At 34.5% G+C, this 16,278-nt stretch overlaps 2 protein-coding genes across 5 annotated transcripts; both read left to right on the top strand.

Annotated features, from left to right (window-relative positions):
* Positions 1-1,550: 1,550 nt before the first annotated feature.
* On the top strand, positions 1,551-7,541 carry LOC111409155 (diacylglycerol kinase 2). Its single transcript, XM_023039124.1, has 8 exons — positions 1,551-1,823; positions 2,814-4,010; positions 4,325-4,700; positions 4,917-4,993; positions 5,125-5,244; positions 5,344-5,508; positions 6,155-6,292; positions 7,047-7,541. Exons 2-8 carry the CDS (start codon positions 2,895-2,897, stop codon positions 7,200-7,202), a joined length of 2,148 nt encoding a protein of 715 aa, XP_022894892.1. The 5' UTR covers positions 1,551-1,823; positions 2,814-2,894; the 3' UTR covers positions 7,203-7,541.
* Positions 7,542-8,443: 902 nt separating this feature from the next.
* LOC111409154 (protein arv1 homolog) lies at positions 8,444-14,532 on the top strand. 4 transcript variants are annotated; one of them, XM_023039120.1, is made up of 10 exons: positions 8,444-8,523; positions 9,176-9,292; positions 9,390-9,437; positions 9,531-9,620; positions 9,729-9,774; positions 10,015-10,091; positions 10,209-10,303; positions 11,766-11,832; positions 12,194-12,269; positions 13,861-14,532. In XM_023039120.1, exons 1-10 carry the CDS (start codon positions 8,467-8,469, stop codon positions 13,971-13,973), a joined length of 786 nt encoding a protein of 261 aa, XP_022894888.1. In that variant the 5' UTR covers positions 8,444-8,466; the 3' UTR covers positions 13,974-14,532. The 4 variants fall into 4 exon arrangements, with proteins under 4 accessions (XP_022894888.1, XP_022894890.1, XP_022894889.1 ...); XM_023039122.1 differs by having other exon boundaries at positions 8,453-8,523; positions 9,141-9,292; XM_023039121.1 differs by lacking the exon at positions 8,444-8,523 and adding an exon at positions 8,542-9,041 and having other exon boundaries at positions 9,141-9,292.
* The last annotated feature ends 1,746 nt before the right edge of the window (positions 14,533-16,278 follow it).

The raw sequence follows: 16,278 nt of genomic DNA, 5'->3' as shown, positions 1-16,278 counted from the left end.
CTGCTTGTAGAACCTATGATATCAAGATAGGTTCTTTAAGGCCTATGTCCTCTGAGGAATCCAGTGTCTTTCTCTGATCTCAACTCTGAAGGAGACTTGTTACGCTTTCTAAGTTGGTGTGAACCTCAGGAAATGAGCAAGAAGTACAGATTTATCATAGGTGGATCATCGTTTATTATTGACTTAAGAGTGTTTCTTTCAGTTAAGATTTTCAACATGCTTCGGTAAGGGCCTGGATTTTGCCGCAAAAACTTCTGAATGAAGCGTGTCTTTTGTTTGCATACATAATTCTTTTACACTTCGGGTTCTATGACATCACCATTGAAAATCCAGGGCTAGGTGTCAGGTTCTTTGTATCTGTTACTTGTGAAAGCCATTTCTGCAAACTAATTGTGATCTTCATTGTATTGTACTTGAATATTTGTTACCACATCATATTTTGTGCCCTTTGTGATAGTTTCTAGTTACAGTTCAAACTTCTGATGCAATTATTTTTACTTTCTGTGATGCATACTGTGTTTGCAAAATGTTTATGGATTTTGGTTTTCTGATGTTATTTCTTTGTGTCCTATTGATTGGAGCCTGGGTTGCAAGGAAATAGAATCGAAAACGGGACATGACACAATATGAGGGAACATTATTTCTAGGGCATGAAACACTGAAAATACTATATAAAAATTTGAACAGTGCTACACTTACAGAAGAAATGATACAGATGTTTTACAGAATACACACAGCAAATGGACCTCATCCCAATAAAATATTCACATGGGGTCTACCCTCATGTGACTATCCTGTAGAAGATCTGTGAAATATTCCCTGTACACAGGGCATTTTCCTAAAAAAAAATTTAATTTATTTTTATCAATTAAATATTAAACTTCAAAAAACTATTTAATACAAATTAAATAACAAAAATGCCACTATCGATCTAATATAAATAAATTTTACATATAATTGTCGTCATCTGAAAACAATTATTCATAATAATTGTATCATATATAGAATCCAATGTTGCGGGTAAATGATTTTAATGGACAATCCCTTGATCTTTTTATTGTCTGATTTTGACTTAGGTTAAAATCAGCTTTTAATCCATACTAAACAAACTCTAAAAGTCTTAAAATTAAATTAATTTTAAGTCAGAGCCAATAATAATTTTTAAATTAAAGTCCATAATTAAAATGACAGGAAATTTTTTGAGTTCAAGAAATGTTACACGTAATCTCGCATTAGATTACTAATCAATGAATTGACAAGTAAAATGCATTTGAGATAGAACCAACGAAGAAAGAACTGCTACAAAAATAAAATTTTTGTACAGTCGAATCCAATGCCGACACATACACGACTTTGAGATAGCGTTACGCGGTGCGTACTCATTGAAAGCAATTATGGTTTCCTTTTCATTAACCTGTCTATCTCAAACCAGACAACTTTTGGAATTAACGATGTTAATGATGTCCGTTGGCGTCGACGAAAAAAATGTATTTATAATTTAATGGAACAAACAAGGGCAAATCCGTACTTTGAACCACATCATTGAATTGAATTACCAGTCAGACCTCTCCGACGATATTTTCCATTAGAATCGGCGTGTTTTACGCGTTGGGCAAATTATGTTCCTCTCCCTTTTCCTTTTACTTTCTATCAAAAAGTTCCCATTCTTGTGCAAATTGCACGCATCTACTCTTCCTCCTTATATAATATTCGTAAATATAAACTATAACTTCGACATGTCTCGGATCTCTCATAACCATCTTGAATCGTTCAATTTTACATTCCCTTTTTGCGTTTCCATCTCCTATTCATCCCTTCAACAGGTTTTCCCCCCTCTCTAAGTATATTTTTTTGGTGATTTTATGTGATCGGGTGATGTTGGATGGTTTTCACTTGATCTGTTATTAGTATTTTTATAATTTTTTAGAATTTATTTTGAGTGCGATTCTTGGAATTCAATGTTGCCTAGTTTGTATTTGGTTTATGTTCATCATTTGAGTTGAATTACGTTGGTTTATACGCAGTATCTTGAAGTCCGGAAGAAAAATTGAAAGAAGAATGAGAAAGGGAATATTGTAGAGCTCTCTGTATGATCATTGCGAAATTAAGCGTTTATTTTTGGCTATCTGCAACTGGTGGAAATTGTTATGGGTTCCTGAATTGCCCCATTTTAAAATGTGTCATATCTTTTCTTGAATTTTTGTACTGAAATATATTGTCATTTTATTGAGTTGATGTAATCAATGCCATCAATCTACTGAAGGAGAAAAATAAAAATTAAAAAAATGCATTGTTTATTTTAGGGTAATCTGTCGTTCTTATGTTATGTATATATAAATATCCTTACTTCTGGTCCAAAAACTCTTCATTGTGAGCATGCCTGTGTTTAATCGTGATCGACTATCTCTGTTTTGATGGTATCTGAATGTAGGTCATTTGTCTAATAGTTAGGACTCAAATATTCAAATTAGTAGTCACTACTGAGAATCGTGAGTCAATATAAAATCAGAGCCCACTACCAATCAGTCATACTTCTGTTATTCTGAGTGCTTTTATATGATTTGTGTGACTTATTTATGTTGTGTACTACATCAAATTGATACCAACCGTTGTTGTTTGGAGCATGTTATGAGAAATAATATCTGCTGCGGCTTCATTCATATTTTGCAGGGCTTGAGTTCTTGAGTTATTGTTTTTATTTGTTGGTAACTTATCATTATTCTAATATTATATTCCTGCCATTTTACTGCTGTGTTGTAGACTTCTTTTAATTTCTTTTGGTACCTTATACATTGATGTTTCTCTACCATCAGGTTTCTTCTACAGAGTTTGCTTCTCTCTGGATGTTATGAAGGTTTTAATCAAGAGTTGAAAGCATTGTGTAGATTCCATTCATGATGATTGACTTTAGTATCCCACTTGTGAGATTTCTAGCTAGTTCGAACTTTGATGCTGGCTATACTTTTGGATGGCTGCTTATGGGGTCCTTAGGAATTTTTATTGTTACGTATGCATACTTCATATGGCAGAGAAAGACATCACTTAAATGGGTTAAAGCTGCTGCTCGAGCGAAGAAACAAGCATGGAAGAAGCTTAAAGTTCCCTTATCACGTCATACATGGATTGAAGATGTTGCTACTGGTGGGCAGCCATCCACCTGCTGTGTTTGCCTAACTTCCCTGGTGTCTCCACAAACTTTAGGAAAAAAAACGACATCACATTCTCCACTACACCGTTGTTCTGTTTGTGGCGTTGCAGCTCACTTTTGGTGTTCGCAGTTTGCAGCAAAAGATTGCAAATGCGTAGCACAAGCTGGTTATAGCCATGTCCAGCACCATTGGTCTGAAAGATGGAATAACCTGGATGACAATCCTGAGATGTCGACATTTTGTTTTTACTGTGACGAACCTTGTGGAGTTCCTTTTATTGATGTATCTCCAACATGGCATTGCTTATGGTGTCAGCGCCTCATACATGTTAAGTGCCATGCCAAAATGTCTGAAGAATCCGGTGATGTTTGTGATTTGGGTCCTCTTAGAAGAGTCATTCTTTCTCCCCTCTGTGTGAAAGATCTTGAAAGTGAGAAATTTTCTGTTACGGATGAAATCATTACATCTTTAGACCATGGGCAGATTAGGAGAAAGCGCCAACGGAACAGACATGGAAGTAACCGATATATCAGTGGCAAGGTACAAGGAAGTTCTGCTAACAAAAGAGCACTGCAATATGTGTTAAATGGTCTTGTTGGTCTTGGTCTCTTGAAGTCCAGTAACGAGAAAAACAACGATAACTTTTTGAAGGCTAGCAACCTAATTGGTCAGAAAGGCGGTCTGAATGGGCTGAAGCATAAGAAAGATGAAACTGCTGTTTGTGGAAAATCTATGAAGTATACTCTAGTAGATTTGTCTTCTGATGCAAGACCTCTCCTGGTCTTCATAAATGCCAAGAGTGGAGCTCAAAATGGACGTATCCTTCGAAGAAGATTGAACATGATATTGAATCCTGTACAGGTGAAATTTTGAACATTTTCTAGAGACTAGCTTCTGATTGCTTTTATATCCATGTCATTTTCTCTTCAGAATACAGAAGAACTGTAACTTATTAGGGAAAATATAGTTTAACAATTTTCCATAGTGTAAGAAAACCTTGCTTGTCTTTATGCTGAATCGTGATGACTTGAACATGCATGTGTGACTTGTCGGACTTGGAACTTGGTTTTTACTCCACATTATATTCTGTTCACTTTCAAGGGGAAGTTGCGTCCTTTACTTAAGTTTACACTATACAGGCGTGTTTTTGCTTATTTCAGTGACTTGTGTTGCAGATATTTGAACTTGATTCCTATCAAGGACCTGAGGCTGGTTTAGAGCTGTTTGCTAATGTGCAATACTTTAGAGTTTTGGTATGTGGAGGTGACGGGACTGTGGCCTGGGTTCTTGATGCAGTTGAGAGGCATAATTTTGAATCACCTCCACCTGTTTCCGTTCTTCCTTTAGGAACTGGAAATGATTTGTCAAGGTTTCTTCACTGGGGAGGGGGCTTCTCGACTGTTAAAGGACAAGGTGGTTTAAGCACTTTTTTGCATGACATAGACCATGCAGCAGTTACAATGCTTGATCGCTGGAAGGTAAACATAACTGAAGAAAAGTCTGGCAGTGAACCTAGTCAAGTGCAATCAAAGTTCATGATGAATTACTTAGGTAATTGCCATGTTTATTTTCCATGGGCTTCTTCCTCGTCAAGTTACAAGAATGAACTCCTGTCAATAATTTCCTAAATTTTCCATCACTTCCCTGAGAAACCAAAATAGCTTTGCTCATTTTCCAGGAGAATAATTTTATAAATCGTTCCTTGTAATCAGTTAATTCATGTTAGTTGTTGTTGGACTCCAATAATCTTGAGCTGCTTTATTATAGGTATTGGATGCGATGCAAAGGTTGCATATGAATTCCACACAAGTAGGGAAGAAAATCCTGGAAAGTTTTACAGTCAGGTACTAATTTCCTACCTCGGTTATCCTTTTTCTTTTGAATATTACATATATGCAATTGCCTTGTGCTAGAAACTCTTTCCTTCTATATGCTGCATGGTCCTCACATATAGCTAATTTAAGTCTTGGAACAGTTTGTGAATAAATTGAGATATGCAAGAGAAGGTGCCAGGGACATCATGGACAGAGCTTGTGCTGACTTACCATGGCAAGTTTGGCTTGAAGTAGATGGGAAAGATATCCAAATTCCAAAGGTATATGAGTTGTCTAACCAGGACCATCTAGGAATTTATTCCTTCTTTTATTTTTAAAATTTTTTCTTCATGTTCTCTTTTTTCTAATGCTTCATTTAGGGCACTGAGGGCTTGATTGTGCTAAATATTGGTAGCTATATGGGTGGAGTTGACCTTTGGCAAAACGATTATGAGCATGATGATAATTTCAATCATCAGTACATACATGACAAAATGCTGGAAGTTGTATGTGTTTCGGGGTCATGGCATCTTGGCAAACTTCAGGTCAGAATCATCTTTTATCTGTTTCTAGGCTTACTTCTAATTACGGGGTTATTGAGTGTTGTGGGAAAAAATAAAAAATAAAAATAAAAATAATCACCCAAATGCTCACTGAATGCAGTGAAAAATGAAACATAAAATGAGCAAAAGAGAGAACTCAAATTAAAGGTGGTTCAACAAACCACCGACGATTACGAGAAAAGGAGATTAACTCAAAAGACCTCAAAATGCATAAATTTCCCAACTCTTTCAACTTCCCCCTACACAAAGCCAGAATGCTTGACTCAAAAATACGCACGAGTTTACTTTTAACTCTCTTTCTCTCCCTAGCTTTTTCTCTTCTTGCTAGCCTTTTTTTCTCTTTCTTTGGATCCCTTTACTCTCTGCCTTGAGACTATTCTCTTCTCTTCTTCTGTGCCGTTTGTTTATGATTCTGTGGAAAAAGATTTTGCCGAGTTTTGTCCCCTTTTTCTAGGATATACGAATGAATATATAATATATGCAAACTTCGGATTGCATAAAATGTATAGAAATGAATAGAAATTGATGTTTTCAAGTGTGTTAATTATGTTCACTCTTATGGTATAATTCTGTGCAGCTTTTTGAAGTTTGTGAGAAGCTCTACTTAACTACTTTTTCTGTTCTGTAGGTAGGACTTTCACAAGCCAGGAGGCTGGCCCAAGGGGGAATCGTGAAGATACATGTTTCCAGTCCTTTTCCTGTCCAAATTGATGGGGAGCCTTTTATTCAGCAACCGGGATGTTTAGAAATAACACATCATGGACAGGTATCTGATTGATGATTGCTGATACAGTAATTGATGTTGATGTAGTTTATGATTTCCCTACCTGTGTAGACTTAAGATATACCATCTGGAGAATATGAGATGTTAAATTTCTCAAATTAGACTTCAAATTATTATAGAACGAGTATGAGAAACTAACATTAGAAAGTGAGCAATATATAGATGCATATCCATCATATTTGCTGGGTTCATTGTGTTGACCTTTTCAAGATTGACATCAATCACTGTCAGATATCGAGTGTCTCAGTTTTAAATTTTCTTAGTGAAAAAATGTGTTGCCATTAGTTATAAACAATATCTGCAATATGGTCAATGTCCATGACATTGATCTCTGTCTTGATCAAGGACTGCCAGGAAGAAAAATTATAATGAATAATTTCCATGTGCGCGCACGCACAATATGGAAATCTGAAATTGCTTTTGGGTTAGTTGCTGTTAAAAATGATTTTCTACTTGTCCCATTACCTGTGAAATTTTGATCTTCAGCATGTATGACAACCTATTTAAGTTCTGTTCGGACAAAATGTTTTGCACTTTGCTATGTTATAGTCACGAGCTAAAGAAAACAATGCTTTAAAGATATAATGCTGATCTTTGTCGATACTTATTTTAGTATAACTTAAATGTGTCAAGACACTTTGTCCATGATGGTGTTGACTTGTTTGTGTCATTGTATTCCATTTTTTCTCTCTGGATTGTGGGCTTACAGGACTGAAATCTGCTCCCTCCTTATTAGGTGTTTATGTTGCGGAGAGCATCAGAAATGGATGGACCGAGAGGTCATGCAGCTGCCATAATGACTGAGGTTTTGGCTGATGCCGAGTGTAAAAGTGTTATCAATGCTTCCCAAAAGAAGTTACTTCTTCAGCAGATTGCCCTCCAGCTTTCTTGACTTTCTGAACTATTGATTCCTAACATTTTTGACATTGACTTGGCAGAGATTTTGCTAACTACTCATAGTTAACAAAAATAACTTATCAGGCAAGGGAAGGGTGATATAGTAAATTATGAAATCAGATACTATGGAGAGAGGTTTTATAAAGATGAGACTGGACTTTGTTTTGGGATTGAATCCCTTTCACCAGTCACTCGGTATATGTTTGATGTGCAGTTGTAGATAGGATTTGAATGGTACAATGAAAAAGGAAAAAAAAATTAGTTTCTGTTTCTTCTTGAATTACTGAAAAATCTTAGAGTCAATCCTATTAAACAATTTGATTTTTTATTTTTATTTTTATTTTTATTTTCAATCTTATTTATTAACATCACCTATTGGAGGGATTTTTCCCTCAATCATCTGAAGTTTCATAATATCAGCCTTTTATTTGCGCTAGTTCTGTCATCCTCATTGCGCCCTGCACAACCTTCCCTTGTTGGATTGAGTGAGAGCGTGGAGAATGGAAGAACTTTAAGTTGAAATTAAAGGTGGGGAAAAAATTATAACAAAGAAATATAAATTATGTTACATAAGGTATTTGTGATGATAGGCCCATGTATCGGCTTGGCCTCATCCCGAACCAAGGAGGCATTCTAGTGGATGCATGTGCGTGGGAAGGCCGATGATTACAGAAGTTAAACGACTACAAGACAAGCATGAAGTGATTGGCTCCTATTCTGGTTGGAATTGAATATAGATGAAGAATCTATAGATCGTAATAGTTAACAGATCTCTAGCTAACATATTATATAATTTCACTTCTTGGCACGGCCAAACTACATTGACAAATGCCATTTCTCTCTTTTTTGATGTCTACAACAAACAAGTGGGAGATGCAGGATCTGATCCTACGTATAAAAACTTCAACAGATTTAACACTATAATTGCGACCATATAAAGAAAAATAATAATTTAGTGGGTGTATTCAATTGAAACTTTTAAAGACTCTTTAAAACTAAGAAAATTTCGATGTATTCAATTGAGGCTTTCTAAAAGTTTGAGTGTATTCAATAGAGACTTTTATAAATTTTTAAAATGTCTCTACAAGTCACGGAGTCACGAGGTATTTAATTGAAATTTTTTAGAAATCTCTACAAATTTTGGAGTATTTAATTGAAAACGACTTTCAGAAAATTTTTAATTTATGGGACTTGGAGAGGCTTTTTGGTAAAAGGTATAAATAGCAATTCTCAAAAAATAAAAATAAAAAAAAAATCTCATGCCCATCTCTTCCAATCAGGCAATAATTTTCTTTGGGCTCTATGTTTTTCAACAGGTGCATCTCTATCTCACCCTCTATGATATTTATGTTGGATAAACCCATCTCCAAAATTGCTATGCTGAAGAAGGCGATTCTGGAGAGTTTAGGGTTCAGTATTGATTATTATGTTTGATTTCTCTAATGACCTAAACAACTCTAAAAACTAGTGTTAGTTTATCAGAAAACTAGTTTAGGTCCTATAATTAATTATTTTCAATTTCTCGTCACTGTATTAAGCCCAACTCCATCCCTTATCAATAAGAAATCTAGAGAGAGAAATAAAAGAGAAATTTTAGATTGAAACCACTAGAAAGTGTGTTTATACACAGATTACACGAGGGGTGGTCACATGTATCGCCTAAAACGTATGGGTCTGGTTTTGTGAATTACTAGGCTGGAATGTGTTGAATCCACCCCAGTGAAGTCTGTCGGAATAATTTGTCCAGGTTTTGTGAATTACTTCTTAAAATTTTATTAATTCTGGTGGCTTCAAAGACAATGCAAAAGGAGGAATACTATTTAGCCAAAAATAAGTATGTTTAGTTTTTTCTTGGGTTTGTTGTTTAACAACTTTTTTCTTTCTTTCTTCTTCTTCTTCTGAGAACAAAATCTCACCCTTTTTTTGTTGTTAGTTCCAAGTTCTAACTCTTCAAATTGTAAAATGGAGGGTGGTGGTACAACTAGCGAAGCGCAACCCGCTTCTTTCCGATGCGTACAATGTGTGATCCCAATTAAAACTCTCTACATACAGTACTCTCCCGGAAACATTCGTCTCATGAAATGCGTAATCAATTATTTCCTTATAGTTTCCATTACTTGTGATCAATTTGTTCGCTATTAATTACTCAATGATTCTTCTTGTATTCTTAATTTTGTTTTAGGGAAATTGCAAAGCTGTTGCTGATGAGTACATCGAATGTGAAATCATGGTAATCCTGGAAACTTGCTGGAGAACAAAATTTCTATTTTTTATTTACTTTAATTAATACTATGTTTTAACTTTCTGTTATTTTATTTTGTAGATTCTTATAATTGATTTAATTCTTCACAAGCCCAAAGCGTACAGACATTTATTCTACAATATGTTCAGTAAAGAGACTCTCAATCTTGAGGTATATTTCTTTTTTCTTTTTTACGGTTGCTTGAAGTTAATTGTTCAGACAGATATGATATATCAAGTGAGTTGTACATATATAGCTTATAATGGTTATTGCACGCAGGGCTTGTTATGGAAATTAATTTTGGGCTTCCTGATTTTGGATGCTTGTATCCATTCATTAATCGCTGTATATATTTTTTTTATAAGTCATTAATCACTAAATATTACTTCTTTATAATCTTCTCTGACTCTGACTCTGACTCTCACTCCACACACACACACACACTCTCTCTCTCTCTCTCTCTCTCTCTCTCTCTCTCTCGCACGTCCACACGATCCCTGTTTACTGTTCTATGGTTTAATATATACTTGCTTGTGATGCATATGGATACCCTAAGCTGTTTTAGATGGAATTTTGGTTTTGAGCACATATGACAAGGAATCGAGTGCCAATGTCACTTCGTTATTGTGGGGTTTCAGAAAGGTTTGTACCTCATTAGTTGGAGTTTTAATTTTTTTTCCTTTCATCTTTTAAATAATGGGTATGATTTTAAAATTTCACCCAGTTTTGATGGAATTGGTGTGCTATTGCTATTTGTAGATGTTTGCAGGTGTTCTCTTTGGGAACCTCGCGTTTCTTTGTGTTATGTTTCTCGGAACAAGAAAGTTTTTGAATTCACCAAAGGGATTATACGGGTAAACATTTCTTGGCTGTACCTAAGTGCTGGAATATGTACCAAACAAATGGTATTTTCTGTCTTTTGTCTTTCCTCCCCATTATCCTTAAGAAAGAAACAGATAGTGCAAGATATGAATCAATAGTGGTTTGCCAAATTTATTGTTCCAAGTTGTTAGTTAAACTCAATTTGTAACAGTCTAACGGATAAGTTATTTGCTTGTGGTTTAGGGTTCTATGGTACTTTGAATATGCTTTAGATGTAGGATTTCACATGAGAGGTACAAGAGCTCTCTATTGCAATCTGTTTTCATGCGAAAATACTGAATCTTTTGTGGTGCATATTTTACTAGAAAAAATTGTATATTTAGCCCCTGTTTGATTGCCTTTATAAAAAGAAATTGGGAAAAAAAATGATGTTTTGAATAGTGATTTTTTTGGAGAATGTGTGGTTATAATTAGGGAAAAAATTTTGAATTTACGTGCAAAATATTTTATTGTGTGAATGTGTAGTTGAAAATGAGTATATAAAATAATAAGTTGAAATAAGTGGTATCAATCTTTGAATATGCTTTAGATGTAGGATTTCACATGAGAGGTACAAGAGCTCTCTATTACAATCTGTTTTCATGCGAAAATACTGAATCTTTTGTGGTGCATATTTTACTAGAAAAAATTGTATATTTAGCCCCAGTTTGATTGCCTTTATAAAAAGAAATTGGGAAAAAAAATGATGTTTTGAATAGTGATTTTTTTGGAGAATGTGTGGTTATAATTAGGGAAAAAATTTTTAATTTACGTGCAAAATATTTTATTGTGTGAATGTGTAGTTGAAAATGAGTATATAAAATAATAAGTTGAAATAAGTGGTATCAAACAAGGGCTTAGTGCATGCAACGTGATGTCTACATATTTATTGCAGTTCATTAATATGGCGATATATTGTTTGACTTGTGTCGCCATATATCAATTATATGTTAATTGTGCACTCTTGTTATCACTTTAATTCTAGTATCTAGCTCAACTCAACTTTTGACACCCATATTGAGATATCTATATGAATTGTATAAGAGATCATGGTTAAATTTTGTGAAATAGTCATTTCAATGCTCTTGTGCTCTATGATCACCATGTAGTGGTTAAAGAACAATTGCTAACTAACCACAGACTTGATGATGAACACATTAGTAGAAAGTAGTTAAGTGAATTAGGATGAGAATTTTGTATTTCAGAAGTAACAAAGCAAGGGTGACATCATAATGCATTAATCATTTTCTGGAAGATGTGATGACCGAAAGCACCTGACCAAATGTATGGCTTTGACAAAAAATAGTATCTCAAAGTAGTTTGTTTATCAAACATTTACAAGATTTTGAGGTCTCATTGAGTTTCCGATTTTTCTGACTTTCTAATTAGCCTATTCTTCTTTTTCAAGAAAAAAAGACAGTGAAAATTGATTTGATTTTCCTCTTAACTTCACAGGTATAAAGATATATTGCTGGGGGTCCTTGTTTCAAGTTACTTTAAGATTTTTCTTGTGGCTACAATGGTATGTTTCTTTTTGATACTTGGTTATTGAAAAATTCTTATAGCCCCCATTTGTTTCCCATTATTTGCCTATTAAAATGAAAAATATGATCGTTATCCATTACATCGAGCCAACATTTTTGACTTTCTATCTTTTGTGTGGGCTCCGTAACGGCTATATTTTTCATTCTCATTTTTACATTAATGTGTACCAAACGGAGCCATAGTAACAAAGCAGTACGTCTGACAACCTTTACCCTATGATTGTACTTCCTCTTCTGCTTTGAGCTCCATAACTCATGTGACAAGTACTATCTTGATGGTTACATTTTATGTATTGTTTATCTTATGAACTATTTTAATATGGAGTTTGCATTTCGTAGGTATGGGAATTTCCTTCCTCCGTGATTTTCATCATTGATCTGTTTGTCATATCATCCAATACTGTGGCTTTAGAAGGTGAGAAATATGGAATTTTGTATGTTGTAATCCATGTATTATGTTAGCACTAGACTTCTCCCACTGGGATACTTAGTATTATAGGCTTCTCTCTTATTGGGGGTCGGGTAGGGGATCCATTCACATCAATCAAGGGGTTTTGGGCCATCTCACTTGAGTATGAATAGAGGGTTTGGGTATTTACGTAGGTCACAATCGAACAAGAACAAATTGAGGAAGAAAGAGGAAGAGAGGAGAAAGAAAAGAAGAGGGCAATTTATTTCTCATCAAACTTGTGTCTTATTACAAAGCATAAGCCACTTTCTATAGTGTTTAAACTAATTTAATTTAGGTAAGAAACATCTAACAGAATACTAGAGAATCTATTAAATTTAGGTAAGAAACAACTATAAATATAATAGAGAATGTAAAACCCACCCTTATTACATAGCTAATTAGGAAACTCTTCCATATAATATATATCTTCTAGGATTCCCATCAGCATTACCCCCTACCCTATTACATTAATTATGTCATACCCAATATTAAGTGCATAAATCTGAAAATTAAAATGATTATTTAATCCAGCATGGTCGATAACATAATGGTAGCACTTAAAATAATTAGCCTGACTTGAAATCGCTCCAATTTTTTGTCACATCAACACTTTATACACATTGTCACAAGTAAAACAAGAACAGCAATGCATAAATTTATTATTTTTTACCATCATTCACTGCATTTTTAAGAAAAACACGATGTATATTAAATGATTTTCACCTTCGATAGTAATCATTTTGGATAGGCTAGACAGATCAATTTTTCCTATTCTTCCACACAGAAAATTGAGCTCTAGAATTGTTTAGTAGTTACTGCTGGACTGTCTTCGTAATTTACAAAGTAAGAATGCAGTTTGTGGAATGTAATACTAGAGGTGCTCTAAATCTGTAGGGTATAACTATTGAAATCATATGGGACATTTTGTGCAATCCAAAGGGTGTGAAGGTATGGAAATTGTTTATCAAGAAAATAAAAAAGGCAAGGGATGTGCTAGTCATTAGATTCAGGTTATAGAGAGTGCTTGTTCTTACTTACTGCTTGGGAACGTGAAATTGTAGTGCAGATTGATATACTATTTATCTCTGCTTTACCAGTCATTTAAGAAATGGCTGATGCCTGTGAGATTCAAAATTTGGACATAACGTTCCTTTATTCTCTTTTTTCTCGGTAGATGGTGCTACAATCATTATGTATGATCAAAAACATGGATGACATATGAGTAGTAGTGAAGTGCACTGAAAATAGAGAGTTCTCATGTGTAATATGTTTCTTGCCTTGAGTTCTGTTAGCCATGGGAATCTTACACCTTATGAATAATTGTAGCTTACTGATCTATCTTTCTGGAGTTTTTATTATGTAAAATGAAATAGTTTCATTGAGTTTAAAACGTTTAGACATGCAAAGTAGCCATATATGCTGAATTGGCACTTTGACTTAGGTTGTTATATTAGATGTCCTCATGATGTAGATTTATCAAATATCTGTATTTAGTAACTCTATTCCTGCTACCAAGTACCATCACATCTGCTGACTGACACACTTTATGAACCAGTGATCACCTACTCAGCGATGATAAGATGCTTGGCAGTCTGCATTATGGCACATTCTGTCAAGTTCTTGGTCAGCCAGGGGCTCAGTAATTACCCTCTAAAGCTAGTTATATAATTGGCATCTTTGAACTTTTCATGCGAAATGTGTCATTGGCTTGAGAGCTATGACTCTGATATGAGATAATACGGGCTTTCTTATCTTTGGAACAAGAATAATTGATTTCATGGTTATCGAGTTAATGATGCATTGCTATCCTGGCACTACTGGTTTATAGAGCTTTGTTCAGACAACGATCAAATGATGTTATGCTGTCCTAGTGTTATTCACGTTGAGGACTCTGAAGGAAAATGTTGCTTGCGTATTGCTTCCGTTTGGGGTTCAATAATGTGATGAGCTTGTAGAAAATCGTTCCCTGTTAAAATCGTAATCCCTGTCGTGCAAGTAAGGGACAGAAGACTGCAGTTTTATTCCCCAGTGACGCCATTAAAATGGGTCAGGAATGCTGTCATTTATTTATTTTTTTGTGAATGAATTCTAGTTTGTTTCCTTCACGTCGAAATTTGACTAGGGAAATATTTACATATACATAGTTTTGATTATGATTTGTTTATTTCCTGTTACTGGAAAAACAAAGAACTATGCTGATTAATGGAAAAAGACAGATGATAGCCTAGTGTGTGGTTTTCAGTGGGAGAAGTGAAGTATCCTCTTTCCAACCTCAAACTCTCCCATCCTGAAAGTATTCATATGCTTAGTTTGTACGAATAGTTTCTTCTTTAAAAAAAAAAAAAAAAAAAGTAGAAGGTTGAACCCCATCCTTGAGGGCTCTCACCGTCCTGTCCCTAAAATTTTGTGAGGGAGATAAATAGAGATATGTGTCCTAAGAGGTCAGAGAATAAGATCTGTCTGTACACTACGACTATAAGAATAGTTTCTTCTTTACTCTTATGGATTGTGAAGAAGGGCCAACTGAAAATATCTTCAAATTTGTTATATTGAATTAATTTAATCGTAAATGATATTTCCACTGCTCGATTGTTCTAATAATAAAATTTTCTTTTGGAAATTTGGTTACACTTCGTAAAAAAAATAAAAAATAAAATGAAATGAAATTAAAGAGAGAAATTACAATGAACTTCTCATATGGTGGTGACATTTGGCATCCATATTTTCAAAGATTTATTTTCAGTTACACATTTCATTGATATATAACTTTTTAATCTCACATTTTATCAACTTTTATTTAAATTTACTAAATATATACACCTGAGGGGCATTTTCATGTATGAATTTTCATAATTGAGTGAGTAAATATTATTGGATATTTGTCTGTTTTTATATCATATTAATAATCTAAAAGTTTAAATTTTTTAGAGATGGTGAATTTATTCATACACCCATATACTTTATACTCATAAAATTGCAATTAAATCTAACCTTTAGTATCTTCTGATAGACATTTGATGATAATTAGATGACTAGCACATAGAGATATCAATTTGGCTCGAGGCGACCTGTGGCTTGGTTCGGACTGAGCCTTATTTTTGGACATTGGCCCGAGCCCGAGCTGGCCCATGTGGTTCGGCAAGTAATTTTATTATTTATTAATTATATAATTATGGGTAAAATTAAGAATATGAATTTTTAAAGGGAAAATTGTAGTTGAGGTACCAAACTTTTCTGTCATTCTAGACATTATAAATTTCCCCTATTAAATTAAAAATTAGAAAAGCAAAAAGCAAAACCACAACCACCCACCCCCATCTCCTTCTTCCCCAAACCAAAACCACTCCACCCAACCTTAACCTCAGTTTCCATCTGAATAGGCTTTTCTCCTTACTCTGGGGTGCCATTTTCAGTCCCAGCATCAATTTTGGCATCTTTCATATTTTCATCAATTTCATTAGTAATTGAAGGAACAGAATCAGTAGAAGTCTCATCTGTTTCCATCTTCGCTGGTTCCTTTGCTGACTCCTTCACAACTGGAACTTGCACTTCCTCCTCTTCCAACATCTTATGTACATAAAAAGTGTATTAATTCACCAAATAAATAAATAAATAAAATAAAATAAAAGAACTAGCATCATAAACAAATGAAGAAGCTTTTTTCCAGAGAACTTACAGTAACTGACTCAACAGAGGCAATCCCATGGAGATTTAAACGTACTTTGACCTTCAACTTCGGTGCCATTTGGGCTGGCAATTTGTAACAGATTGAATTTTGCGGTGTGAATGGCTGCCGGCCATGAATGTGGTGGTTGGGTGGAGTGGTTTTGGTTTGGGGAAGAAGGAGATGGGGTTGGGTGGAGTGGTTTTGGTTTGGGGAAGAAGGAGATGGGGGTGGGTGGTTGTGGTTGTGGTTTTGCTTTTTGCTTTTCTAATTTTTAATTTAATAAGGGAAATGTATAATGTCCAGAAT

The sequence above is a fragment of the Olea europaea genome, chromosome 14 (assembly GCF_002742605.1).
Source record: "Olea europaea var. sylvestris chromosome 14, O_europaea_v1, whole genome shotgun sequence".
NCBI classification, from domain to species: Eukaryota; Viridiplantae; Streptophyta; class Magnoliopsida; order Lamiales; family Oleaceae; genus Olea; species Olea europaea.
This window is presented reverse-complemented; position numbering and strand designations above follow the sequence as displayed.